We start from the raw sequence: 14219 nt of genomic DNA on the forward strand, positions 1-14219 counted from the left end.
AAAAAAATCAACTCTGACAAGTTACAGTAACTTCTTAAAAGAAAAAAAAGTATTTCCTCAGTAAGTCAATATGTATTTGAGCTATTCCCTTAGTAAGTAGAAACCAGTTGTAAATAATTTAAGAATTGTCACACATTTTAAAGTTACTTTGATTCTAATTATTAAATGTCACTTAAATGTTTATAACTGAAATTAACTGAGTAGTAAATGCATTATTTAAACAATATCAAAAATGTTACAAAAAGCACTAAACAGAAAAATTTTTCTTTCTCCTATATGAATACACAAAAATAATACCTCCAAATGATCTAAATGAAGAATAAACATAAAATTAAATGTTTACCTTTAGTTTGTATTTTCCTTTCAGGTTTCTCCTGTTTTTCAGTCTTATCTTTGTGTATTTCTAAGAGAAAATAAAATTTATAATTTTAAAATTTTGAAAAGGTTTAAAATTTAAGCCATAGCCATGACCTAAACATTACAAACTTACCACAAAGTTTAAATTATTATACAGGCTCTAACAAGTTTATTAGAGTCTAAAAGAAAGGAGTCTTCGAAATATATTGCTAAGCAAATCACTTATTTATAGAAATAAGGGGAAAATTAGAGTTATCTTAAAATTAGAATTATTTGGGAAAGCTTAAACATTTAATAGAGCTATGTTGTCACCATTTTCAGTGCTAAAATTGGTCACAAACTATAATTATGTTTTATTTCATTTTCTCTCAATGCAAATTAAGAATCCTTAATAAGAATGTCATTTAGATTTAGGAAGATTTAGGCTTTACATATTAAATTAAGAATTTGTGAAATGAACTGTAACAACTATCTAATAGGAAATATATCTCAGAAGTATTGACTCTAAGCTATGTTTATAATCAGCATTTGGCATTACATTTAACCAATAATTACTGCAAGCAGATATAACACATTTCATTGAATAAGTTAGTTGCACAGTTTTTCTAAATATCAGGTTTTAGCAAATATATTCAATTTGCTGCTAGCTTCAGTATACATATATTGCCAAGGCTAGGAAAATGGAGTTAATTCTGAATTTTTAGTTAATGTGGATAGAAGTAAATTTGAGATTAGAGTTTACAAATATGATTACTACCTTTGAAAAGTGACTTAATCTTAAATATCATCGTTTTTCTTAGAAAAATGCTAATGAGGTTTACTTATTTATTTATCACAACTTTATTCCACAGATGGTCTGAGATGATGCTAATTACTGTACACATTTTAAATTCTCCATTTGTAAATTTACATTTGCATTTTTGTGATTTTTCAAAAAGTCTACTAAATTGAGATCAACCATGAAAACACCCTAAATATCTTTAGAAAAGACAGCCACTGGCTGTAAAAAAAGTAACCACTATTGTAAAGATTTTCTTTCTAATTGTCCTCATTAATTAGTCATCTTAATATTTACAGGTTCACTAATCTACTCTTATCTCATACCTGACTTTGAATATGGTGATGGAAATATGAACAGGTAAGGCACCCTTTTTTTTTTTGAGACTGAGTCTCACTTTGTCACTTAAGCTGGAGGGCAGTGGAACAATCTTGGCTCACTGCAACCTCCACCTCCCAGGTTGAAGTGATTCTCCTGCCTCAGCCTCCTGAGTAGCTGCAATTACAGTCACACACCACCACACCTGGCTAATTTTTGTATTTTTAATAGAGACAGGGTTTCATCATGTTGGCCAGGCTGGTCTCGAACTCTGGACCTCAGGTGATTCACTTGCCTCAGCTTCCCAAAGTGCTGGGATTACAGGCATGAGTCACCATGCCCAGTCTGGTACTCATTCTTATATCTAAAAACAGTTCTCCAAAATGCAAGGAAATATCTTCAAATAATACAGGAAATGTCCATCTTCCTGTCTCTCTCACCATTTTGTTTATTTCTTCCCTAATGTCCAAATTTTACTCTACAGCAGGATTTCTTACCTTAGCATTACTGACTTTGAATGGGGTGAAGCATTATTTGGGGGAAGGGCTATTTCGTACATTTTAGGACATTCAGCAGCATTTCTAGCCTCTACCTATTAGATGCCAGTAGCCTGGTATCCACCTCCCAATCTTGACAATGAAGCATGTCTGCAGACTTTGCCAAATGTACCCTGTAGGGCAAAATGAATCTTGATTTTGAGACCCACTGCTCTAAACATACATAATAACCAGTGTAATCACTATCACTCTCTAGACCTATACTATCCAATGCAGTAGCCACTAGACATGTGTACATATTAAGGACATGATATATGGTTAGTCCAAATTGAGATGTGCTGTAAGTGTAAAGTATACACTAGATTATGAAGATTTAGAATAAAACATTTTGAAATGATGTTTTGGTCATATTGGTTGTGATGGTTTTATTAATGGCTCAGTTTGGCTAGGCTATTATCCCGTTATTTCATTGAACACTAATCTAGAATTCCTTGCAGGTATTCTGCAGATGTAATTAAAATAACTAATTAGTTGATTTTAAGTAAGATGATTTTGTATATTTTGGATGGGCTTCTCTGATTTCATTGGAAAGCCTTAAAAACATGCCTGGGATTTCCCAGGGCAAAAGAAGGAGTTATGCCTGTGAATGACAACTTCAGTTGACAACTTCTAGGCTCAATCCTCCCTTATTGACTGCCTGTCTTATGGGTTCAAAAACGCTTAGCCAGTTCCCACAATCACATCAGCCAATTCCTTGGAATAAATTTTTTAAAGTATAAATATATCTCCATAATCTTCTACTGGTTGTACTTCTCTGTTTAATCCCTGGCTGATACATTGAATTAAATAAGATATATTATTAAAATTAATTTTACATGTTTCATGTTTCTTTATAGTATTTTAAATGTGGCTACTAGAAAATTTTAAATTACATATGTGGCTCCTATTATATTACTACTAGACAGGTCTAATGCAGGTCTAATCCCAGGGGGAGCAAAAGACCTTTATAAAACCTTAGGTCATCCACAGAGATAAGCTGTTTTCAAGTGAACTGAAAAAACAAACTTGATATTCTCTCCTGTCAATACTGTTTTGCTTGCTCCATCCTCTCCAAACCAACACATACTATGAAGAAGATTGGTGCTTTAATTCAGATCCATAAAGCAAGTAAAATATCAAAGATTTAGAATGTTTTTTGGATATGCTAAGAAAGTTGCCTTTAAGAGATTATTCTTTACTCCTAGTAGGTATTAACTGGAATACAGAGATGGAATGACATTTTTAAAATTAAAAAATTGCACAGAATGCTACATTCACCATGTTATTAGGAGGACTTAAAATCGTCATTTAGAATATTTTTTTAGAGGTAGGGGTGCATGCATATGTGTGTGTATATACATGTGTGTCTTCCACAGACACCTGCTGACCATTCAAAACTATAAAGAAGGGATTCTGGAACTCACACAGGAGAATAAGAGGCGAGTTAGACTCTTCCGCTGGAGGTCATCTACCCTGAAAAATCCTGTCAGAGCCTCGTAGCCTAACTTAGATTTTGGAGAAAAGACTGTTTGAACAGAGTGGTGATGGTTTTGGGGACTAAGCAGACAGTCCTTGTTGGTCATAGTAGGGTTTCCTGCAAGGTAGGTGAAAGTTTGCACATCCGAGAACAGATCAAAGAAGCACTAGCAGGAGCTACCTTGCTCCTCTTAGCTCGTGTACTTAGCCATATCCTGACAAAGAGAATGAGTAGTAGCAAGAATTGAAATGAGCAAGGAAGCATCCTCAACAACAACAGAAAAATAAAGACAAGTCTCAGAAAGACTAGGGTCAAGACCACCACTCAGGAGAAGGGAAAGGCTGGGGCAAATATATTATCTCAAATACATAAAAGGGAGGTGACTCGAAAGTGAAAGGTAAATACTTTCATGTTGGATATACGTCAGAATAAGTTTTACTTAAGCAAAAATAAATAAAGAAAAATTAGACTAAAAAAATGGCAATTTATTTCAAAGCCATATTTTTCACTCTGTGGTAAGTAGGGTAGATGCAACCCAGTTCTGCAACTTAGATCAGTGTCACAGCTAAAGCCTCAATTTTTTATTTTCCTGATTCTTCACTTCAGCCTTACACCAAACTAAGACAACCTCACTGCTCTGGGCAGATGCAAGCAGTTTTCTTGTAAGCAGTATTTTTAAAAAGATACACACACAGTAAAGTCTATACAGCTCACAACAAAGTATGCAAATTTATATAGGCAGTTTTTTGTTTTATAGGTAGATTCTCAAGCTGAAATAATATTTCTACAGAGGCAAACATAGATGAACAAAGCTGAACTAGTAAAGACACACACACCTACATTTCTTTACTCAGAAAGACAAAAAAAGTATTTCTGATGTTTCAGACTTAAGGGGAAATTAAATGTTTTTCTGCATGTTTTATTGCAACATTGCATTTTCTTTGGGGACTGGATTCCATCACTGGTGTCACGGACTGTGGATATCAGATGTCAGAAGAATCCAGTAAAGCCTTCCCATAGTGTGCCAGTTCTGTCTCCTTACACTTTAGCCAGGAAATGATGATCAGTTCAAGCTCCCATCCAATTGAGTAACATGTTGCCAATTTAGAATTTGGAAAGATATTTTTCTCTTAGGCAGGCAATACCTGATTTGTTACCTTCATTTGCTCTTTCCAGCTAAGGCTATACCTGTATAAATTGGAAAATAAAATTTAAAAGATTCAAGTCATTAAAGGTAGAATTTTATTGTCCAACGATCTTAAAATAAAATTAAGTTTTCTATGTGATGTTAATACTAGCTTCTACTTATTTAATAATTTGCAAAAATAGGTGAATGTCTCCACTTAATATAACATGAGATAATGTATAATAGCATAAAATTGTACTTAAACGTCATGACACTTTTTGAGGACCAGTTCACTTAAACCTGAACCAAACCTGGATAAAGAGACTTAAGAAAAAAGGCAAGGAAGTCATTATTCACCTCCACATATATGTCCTTTGCAATTAGGTGGATGTACAGTATCTCTGAAAAGGTGTTAAGTCTCAGCACCAGATGCTAGTTTGAATCATAAACTATATTTGTAGCCAGTAAATCTTAAAAATTGTTTTGTGTCTTAGGAAGCATAGAGGTCAAACTATCTTAATCCAGGTGTGAGTCTGCCCATAAATCCTTAAAGGTATGAGTTTCAATTTGCATTTTGAGAAGTGAAGAAGGGGACAAAAAATGGAAAAAAAAGTTACAATTATCTTAATGTGTTAGGAGGCAATGAAGGAAATCCCTTTGTTCTACTGAGTCATTGGTAGCCTTAGGCCTAATAAGAGTTAGTGCTCCACTAGTGTTTCTGGTGTCAGTAATGGTTTCAAGAGCCCTGAAGAATTTAAGGGAAGGGCAAATTAATTTCAAAGACTGTAGAAAGTATATTTCTACTTCTTTTACTACTCTTGACTTTCCCCTAACATTTTTCTGGCTGCTGGTAGGGAGGTATGAGTGATGATAAGTGCAGGAAAAAGAAGATATCCCCTCTTAGATTCTATCGCTATTCATCTTTCACTCTAAAACTAAAAGCTTTTGAAATTCATAGAAAACATTATCATACTAGGATTTAAATGCATTTACAACTTTCTTTCCTCAAGGAACTCAAAGAATTTAAACTCTGACTTTCATGCTTTGTCATTCAATGGCAATAACAATAAAATATATCCTCCTCACGCAGACTGTTTTTCCAAAGTACAATGCCAAACAAAGGAGGAGTTATAATAATTTATTATGGTGCTGAGAATAAATAAAAACTAGTCATATTTTTAGATTGTTCTTTATTTCAGGATTGCAATAATCTGTAAATAATTATTTTAGTAATCATATGAAAGTTGTTATATGTCTATAGTATACTAATACAATGAAAATGTCATGCATTTTGATAGGAAAATGTAGACATAGAAAAAACTATTAAAAGATCTATACAAAAATATTTGCATCTCTGACATCCATTAAAATACAGCTTAATGTTGAAGATAATTAACACTGGAGTCAATCTGCTTGATTCAAATCTGATTTTCATACTTACTAGATGTGTGAACTTCATTTCCTCATCCATAAAATAAGATTAACAGTAGTATCTACCAGATAGGATTATACGAGAATTAAAATAGGTTTAACATATTTTATGTAAAATGTAAAACATTTAGAGCATCACTTTGTGTCAAGTAAGCATCATGTGAATGCCAGCTATTATTATTACTTGTCTCTCTTTGTCACTATAACCAAATTTTATGAGAGCAAGAATTATGTCTGTTTTATTCCACATTAAATTTTCAATGCCTGGAATATACTAGCCACTTGAGAAATGCATACTACTTGAAAACATATTCAACCACGATTACGAGTTATCAATTCTTGCATATTTTAGAAGGTAGTGATGGATCATATTTTACTTGTTTTTCTATAATACAACTCTCAAACTGCTATTTAACTACCAAAATGATATAGTTGAAAATTAAAAAAAAAATATTTCATTTCTAAATATTTTAAATTTCTTTTAAAAATACAGGAGAAAGTTGTAAGATTTTACTACTTATGGAAATAAAATAAGATATGCCAAAGGTATTTATACATTGCAACAGTTGTCCAAATGTGGTGTCTCACACATGTAATCCCAGCACTTGGGAAGGCTGAGGTGGGTGTATTGCTTGAACCCAGGAATTCAACACCAGCCTGGGCAACATGGTGAAACCCCATCTCTATAAAAATAAATAAATAAATAAATAAATAAATAAATAATAAAATGAAGAATAGCTAGGTGTGGTGGTGCACACCTGCAGTTTGGCTACTTGGGAGACAGAGACAGGAGGATCCCTTCAATCCAGGCAGTCGAGGCTGCCATGAGCCATGATAGTGACACTGTATTTTAGCCTGGGAAACAGAGCAAGACCCTATCTCAAAATAAGTAGATAAATAAAAAGAGAAAACAGAAAAACAACTGCAACAATTGTTTGAAAGTTTTTTATATTGCAGAAATTTTTTAAATACTGTTTTTTTCTGGAACACTGAAAAGCTAAATTACAATTAAATTAAGGACAGTAAGCATGTTTTTAATACATTGCTTTATTTAAAGCCTTATTTATAGATGTTCATACAAAAACTAGATAAACTTAAGTGGATATATTATCCCTATAATAAATGTTAATAAAATACCATAACTGTTTCAACAGAAAAAAATTGGGAGAGAGATTTAAATATGAAAAATACTACTTAATCAAGCTTAAAGGAAGGGGCCCAAAATATCTATTCTGTTTGTTCTGCAGGTTTGGCATAATTACATTTCTCCAGCATTTCTTATTAATAATTAGGATATTTCAGTACTATTCTACATTCTCTTTTGTCTTACAACACTTGCCTCTATATGGTATTCTATATGCAGAAATTATAAAATTTAGCCGTTTACTAAATACATCTGTGCTGGACATTTGAGAGGATAAGGATGGATTTTAATACTCCCCTTGGTAGTCCAAGTTAGAGTTTTCAAGTATAATGGAAAATTTTCTTGTTCTAGGGGTGTGTGTTGAATGTCCCGTAGGAACATACAATTACTCAAAGGGTGGAATCTCTAAAGTTTCACCAAATTACAAGTGAAGATTCACTTAATTGGTTTTCTTCTTACCCTTTAGGCTGTTAAGTTCTCTGGAAATGTTTACATGAGAACTATGTCTACCACAGAGTCAATGGTAATCATCAGGCCAATGTATTCTTCCCAGACTCTCTGAACTCAACTTCCATATGTAACTTGGGAAGAGAGGCCATGGGTACTCAAAAATGAGAACACTGGTAGTAGCAACAACCAAAGGAATCAAAATTAGTGAGTATAGGTTGTGTCAGTGATTCCTATGAATGAACTGATTCTGCTGTGATGTATTTCTAAGTTATAATGTTATCTTACCTGTGTTTTGCTTATGAAATTATCTACTTAAAATTATACCAAAGCTTGCTGTTGAGTAGATAGATAGTTTATAATTTTGTCTAAGACTTACATGACCAGTTGAAAGCAATTTTTTCTATTAATATGGTACACTGTTAATAAATTCAAAATGTTATCAATTGAAGATTTTCAAATGACAGACTCAGGAAGTTAAAAAGGATAATCTCTGTCACCAAGGCAATCATCCTGATTCTTTTAAGGTGACAATTCTTTTTATTAACTTATTATAAGGGTTGTGGATTTCCAAGAATGCCTCTTACTGTGTTTTCTCTAGGTATTTCGCAAGCACCAGACAAAATGAAATGCCTTCTTACATTATTTCCCACTTTAATATTAAAAAATAGAATTATTTATTCACTCAAACCTAGAATCTTCATTTGTAAGAATCTGCCAATTGTTATTAGGGCAGAAAGGATTAATTGTGACAGAAGAGCAAGCAATTTTGTTATCTATTTAGTGGCTAATTAAATTATGCCAAACACAGCTATTTTACTGAATTATCAATATTTTAGATAAATATACCAGATTATCTGTAGGTGTCTATGTAATCTTTGATTTTCTGATACTTTTTATGTTTGATTAGTAAACAAATATTTCTGGGGAAAGTGTACTACCCACCATTAATGAATGATATAAAGGAATATTCTCTTGCCCTTGAAGCACGTAGTGTGTGTATGACTAAATGGGCAACCACTCCAGACACCGTGACAGGAAGATATTAAGAACGTTTCTTGCAGAGATGTTGAAGCCCATAAATGTAAATTATTTTGGATCTTTATTTTATTGTGTTTGACTACTTGGTAAGATAAGCTGAACTTTTTTAAGAAAAAGTAATAACTTCAACAGTGCATACTAATGACCCTTATACATTTTCCAAATAAATATACTAAGATGATATGTACCTAATCTCATTTTTTACTTTCAATCTGTTATCTCTGGTTAATCCATTTTTCTCTTCGAATGTATTTTCTTCATCTATAAATGAGATATCATTTTCCATGTGTACATAAACAAGACAGAGGTAGAAATGATTGCAAAGAATACCTTTAATAGGATAATCACTGATGAAGTTTGCAGATTTGGGTAAGATTTTGATTTTGGCTGTGTTAGCATGTTTCATATTTGATAGTATGCTAGACAAGATCAATGTGTCTGTACATCAGAATTATCTGGGGAGATTTTAAAACATCTGGAAAGATTTTAAAACAACATTTTAGCTCAATGTTGAGCTACAACTCAAATGTTACCAATTTGTCTCTCATGGCATGGAAATTTTTAGAGATCTACATTTAAATAAATTCTCAGGTAATTTCAGAACCACAGTCCAAAGTGAAACTACTGTCTTGATCAATGTTTCTCAAATTTTAATGCGCACATGAGTCACTGGGGATCTTAAAAGGCAGATTTTGATTCATTAGGTCTAGATAGAGCCTGGATTCTGCATTTCTAAATAGGTCCCAGATGATGCTAACATTGCTGGTCCATGGACTATGCTTTGAATTTCAAAGCTCTAGCCCAGATGAAACTCTTGATAAAATTATCACTATACTTTGGGAGGCCGAGGCGGGTGGATCACGAGGTCAAGAGATTGAGACCATCCTGGTCAACATGGTGGAACCCCGTCTCTACTAAAAATACAAAAACTTAGCTGGGCATGGTGGCGCGTGCCTGTAATCCCAGCTACTCAGGAGGCTGAGGCAGGAGAATTGCCTGAACCCAGGAGGCGGAGGTTGCAGTGAGCTGAGATCAAGCCATTGCACTCCAACCTGAGTAATAAGAGCCAAACTCCATCTCAAAAAAGAAAAAAAAATTATCACTATATAGCATCACAATTTTAATCATACAATCGTAAAATATTATACTTGAAAAAGACTTGGATATCAGTAAATCCAATGGTTTTGTTTTACAGGTGTGAGAACTGAGGGCCACTGAATTTAAGTGATTTAACCATAGCCGGTTAACAGAGGAAAGGGAAACAACACAAATACCTCCTTGTTGGATTCATTCAAGCTTATCTCAGTCACGTCTAAAATTTTGATATGTTCAGATGATGAGCATCAACTATCAATAGTTATTCCAATGCCTTAGGTCAATGCCACAGTGATATATATTAACTTAGTTTGCATCCCATCACTCATTATTTCGGGATTTTCTTAACAGTAGATTTATACACACTGGTCACTGTGTGTAAATAAATTTTGTATTTATTCACTTATCCTCGACTGTCTCCCTCACTGGCCTCACGATGCATAAAATTTCGTTTTTAGAATTACTCTTTTGGGTTGTGAGGACGCTCATCCTGATTGTGAGTTAGAATAACATTATGGAGATTTTAAAAATTCAACTATTTAAGACTTGACCCCTAGAGATTCTTATTTAGCAAATCAGAGATGGGAGGTAATCTGGAACTTGGAAGTAGGAACAAAAATTAGATGTTGTAGACATTTGTGGCTTTCTTGATAGAATCCATTATTCCTGATAATATTCCTCTTAATTTTAGGAACCACTTTTTTTCCCATACTAACCCACCCTTCAGTTCCAAGGGTGGGAGCCTATTTCATAGACCTTGACAAAGTGTATGTTGCATCTCTCTGTCCAACTGATTGGTTCCAACAAAGATCTGCTACTAAATCCAGATTAATGGTAGTTAAACATTTAAATGTTTTTGCAGAGACATTTGGGAGAGAACAGGCTCTTCTACTGAGTTGCTAAGGTAAAATAATTTTGGTTCCAACTTTCTGGTCCCCATCATAGCCGCTAGGAGAGAAAAGCCTGCCTGAGATTGAGACAAATGAAACAGAAAGAAAACAGGTTCCAGAGGTGAAGAAAGAGAATTTTACTAATAACATGATACAAAAAACTGTATACGGTCATTTCTGAAGCCAATTCTACTCATGCCTTTTAATCACTTGAACAGAAAAAGTATTATTTTTTCACTAAGCCAGCGTGATTTGGATTTTGGTCTCATGAGCAAAATAGTTGTAATTAAGGCATCACTTGAATCTGACACAGAGTTGAGAACGATTAGTAAGGCTTCTGTTATGCTTTTTTGTTGTTGTTGTTCATTTTATTTTTCAATAGTTCCTTTCTAAATGAAAACCTATAATATAAATAGGTAAAACTTTAAGCCATCTTCATTTAACTAGCACGTTAGTTTCTCTTGAATCTGAAACAGGAAACATACAAAACTCCAGAGAGAAGATTCCGAAATACATTGGACCTAACAGCTTCCCCCTCACGTACTTTCTCTATGACTCATCTTAGGTACACATAGAAATTTAACACCAATGAAATTATTCTTGCTCTGAGAAGAACTACATAAAATGGCTGGGCCTGAGTTGAGCTGTCTCAGAGACTCTTTTAATTCCTTCTAATGTTGGCTTTTGCCTGTTAATTCAGGCTCTGATTTGACCCGCTATTGTTTGTTTCAGCCTGGGTTCGTTTGTCTTAACCAAGATGTGCTCTTTTAGTAGCACGAGGTACTACAGTTGCCTGAGTCAGTGGGCTCAGTTTACCCCTTAGCGACTGCCTGGAGAAGTGACTGGAGCCGAATCTCCTTTACCTCACCCTCCTCAGCCTTTTTCATTTTGAGCCAGCCTCCAAACCTACTGTCTATTCTCTCTGGGTTTTGTCCCTCTCCCACCCCCATCACACGTCTGATCCACACTGGGAAAGACAGCCAGAAGATAAAGCTTTAAGCTCCTCATGCAGCCTGAGAGCAATATTCAATGGTACAGTTATGGAGATGAGTTTTGATCTAGATTTATTTAGAGGAGACATCCAAAGATAAATGTATCTACTTAACAACGTTACTAGGGCCTACCTAGTAACCAATATTCTGAGGCTATGAATTTTAACAAGTTTAGTCATCTTTCCATTCTCCCTCCTTTTTTCATGGACCGTATTTTTCAGACACTTAATGTTCAGCCTGGTGTAAACCACTGAAGCTGCTAGCAAAGATGGATGCAATGAAAGCTCTGACACACACATATATCCATCCGTCTTACTCCCTATGACGCGATACAACCTTCTGAATGGCCTAATCCTGAAGTCTTGAATATTTATGATACTTAAATTTCCTGGCTCCTTCTCATTCACTCTGACTGCAAGAGCTATTGTGGATTTTAATAAAGTAAGAAAAATACACAATGAAAGAACTGAGTTAAAATTTACCAGGCAGCTCTTTTCAACTTGCAGAGCTTTAAGGCAATTTAAAAATGTGACTACAGGGGGAAATGTAATTTGTTTTGCTCTAAGTGAGGAGTCTCTTCCTCTGCCATTGACATGCATCAAGTACAATCTCAGGGAACATCAGCCTCTACGTTGGCTCTAGCTGGACAATTTCTTATTTCAAATAGCAAGTAGTTAGCAAGAAAGGAAATTAAACATAATGTAGATGGGCTTCTGGTGCTTTCCTCTAAGGCAAGAGATAAACCTATAACCCATAAGGCCACCATGCTCCTAAAATTAAAGATCAGTTTCTCCTGTCCAAAAAACTAAGTGTGCATAGCTCTGAAAGACTACAATTATTCTTTCTTAACTTTAAAGCTAGATGTCAGGAAAAGACATTGCAAAACCTAATTTCTTGTTAGAAGCATATTGTGTCTTCTAAAATTACATATTCCAAAAGATATAAATGCTGTAATGATTATTCTTATATGCAGATATATATATATAGAGAGAGAAAGATGGAAATTTAAGTAAGAATAAACTGTAAAAAGAAGATAGATATAGGTGTATCTGTTAAGTGGCACTTAAAGCTATTAGTACTAGTATTTTATAAATAAAATAAACAAGTAATAAACCAGCATTTTATTTCTGAACATAAAGAGAGAAAAATACGAGAGAAAAAATAAGAGAGAAAAATAAGATATCTATGCTGAAAAAACATATATTTTTAACTTTGCTTTAAGACTTTTGGATTTTTGCTTCTCTCTCTCTCCTTCCATTTTTCTTTCTCTGAGAGAGACAGAGAGAGAGAGAGAGAGAGTGTGTGAATGTGTGTGTGTGTGCGTGTGTGTGTGTGTGTGTGTGTGTGTATCTATCACAGAGCCTGGGCCTGGTTTTAACTTTAACTTTGGGTCTTTGTGAATAATTAAGCAAATTAAAATTTTATTTGCATTTCTAAAAAATAGAGTGTATCCATTTATACCATCATTACTATTATTAATAGTATCATATTCTTTCAGTTCAATTTATTTATAATAACATCATATAAAGATTTATCCTCATTTTTATCAAATATACAATGCCCCAATGATTTTATCTTATTTACTGTTTTATTTGATCATGTATCCATTAAACTTTTAATTGTGGTCTTTGCAGGACATTTTACTAAGTAAGATAATCTTTTATACCTTTTCAATTAAGCTGTAAAATACCATGTTGCATTGATTCTGATACTAGCAATATCACATTAAAACTCCATTACAGTCATTAGTGTTTTATTTAATACATTTTAATCATTAGTCTTTGGGAATGTGGTAAGCAAATAGTACATGTTCTCTCCCACCAGCTCATTGCTTAGCTCATAGAGAGCACTCAAAATAGATTAATTGAAAAATACATTTGTTTATTGAGTTTAATCCCAGAGGCATAAAACATGTCTGTATTCTGTGTTAGTGATTAGCTAAGGATACACATTGTACTGTTGTGAAATTTTAGACCTCTGTGCTTCACTGTCACTCAGAAACCTAGGAGTTACCCAGAAAACAAAATGTTTATTTCTATTACAATCATCTTCAATTTTTTTCCTTTTACATTTCTTAGAAATTTGGCAAAACTCTGCATCTCACAAGTTCTAAAATTTTTCATCATAAGTTAAAAGGTTACAAGTGATATAACTTAAAAGATTATTGTAAAGGTTGATGTTTAAAAATAAAGTTGCCTTATCCCTTTTAAAAACTGAGTGGATGGACTCCAAACACTACAATATTTTTAGACGGCATCATCGACTTAAAATATATATCAAAAAGTTCTTTCTTAACATTTGGAAATCTTTTTCTTTCTCTTTTCTTTTTGAATTTATATTTTCATTACACCTTCCTCACAAAAAAATTTATTCAAGAGCTATAGTATGATTCTCTAAGGAAAAAGGTATACCCATTGAAATTTAAAAATTTCCTTTATATCCTTTAATATATTAACCTTTAGACTATAAGAATCCAAGAATCTAAAGATCAATATATTGCAAATCTTCATAAGTCACTATTAAACCTAAAAAATAAATTTTTTTTAGAATGCCATCTAGTGAATGGAGCTTTAAAAATAGTTCACCT

The 14219-nt window shown here is 33.5% G+C and overlaps 1 protein-coding gene across 50 annotated transcripts in view; it reads right to left on the minus strand.

The window, feature by feature from the left end:
* TRDN (triadin) overlaps positions 1–14219 on the minus strand; it is a 415209-nt gene that overhangs the window by 308438 nt on the left and 92552 nt on the right. For all 50 annotated transcript variants that reach the window (XM_078370051.1, XM_078370045.1, XM_078370044.1 and 47 more), the window contains exon 5: positions 344–403. In XM_078370051.1, coding sequence (XP_078226177.1) covers positions 344–403 — 60 coding nt within the window. The remainder of the gene's footprint in view (positions 1–343; positions 404–14219) is intronic.

The sequence above is a fragment of the Callithrix jacchus genome, chromosome 4 (assembly GCF_049354715.1).
Source record: "Callithrix jacchus isolate 240 chromosome 4, calJac240_pri, whole genome shotgun sequence".
NCBI classification, from domain to species: domain Eukaryota; kingdom Metazoa; phylum Chordata; class Mammalia; order Primates; family Cebidae; genus Callithrix; species Callithrix jacchus.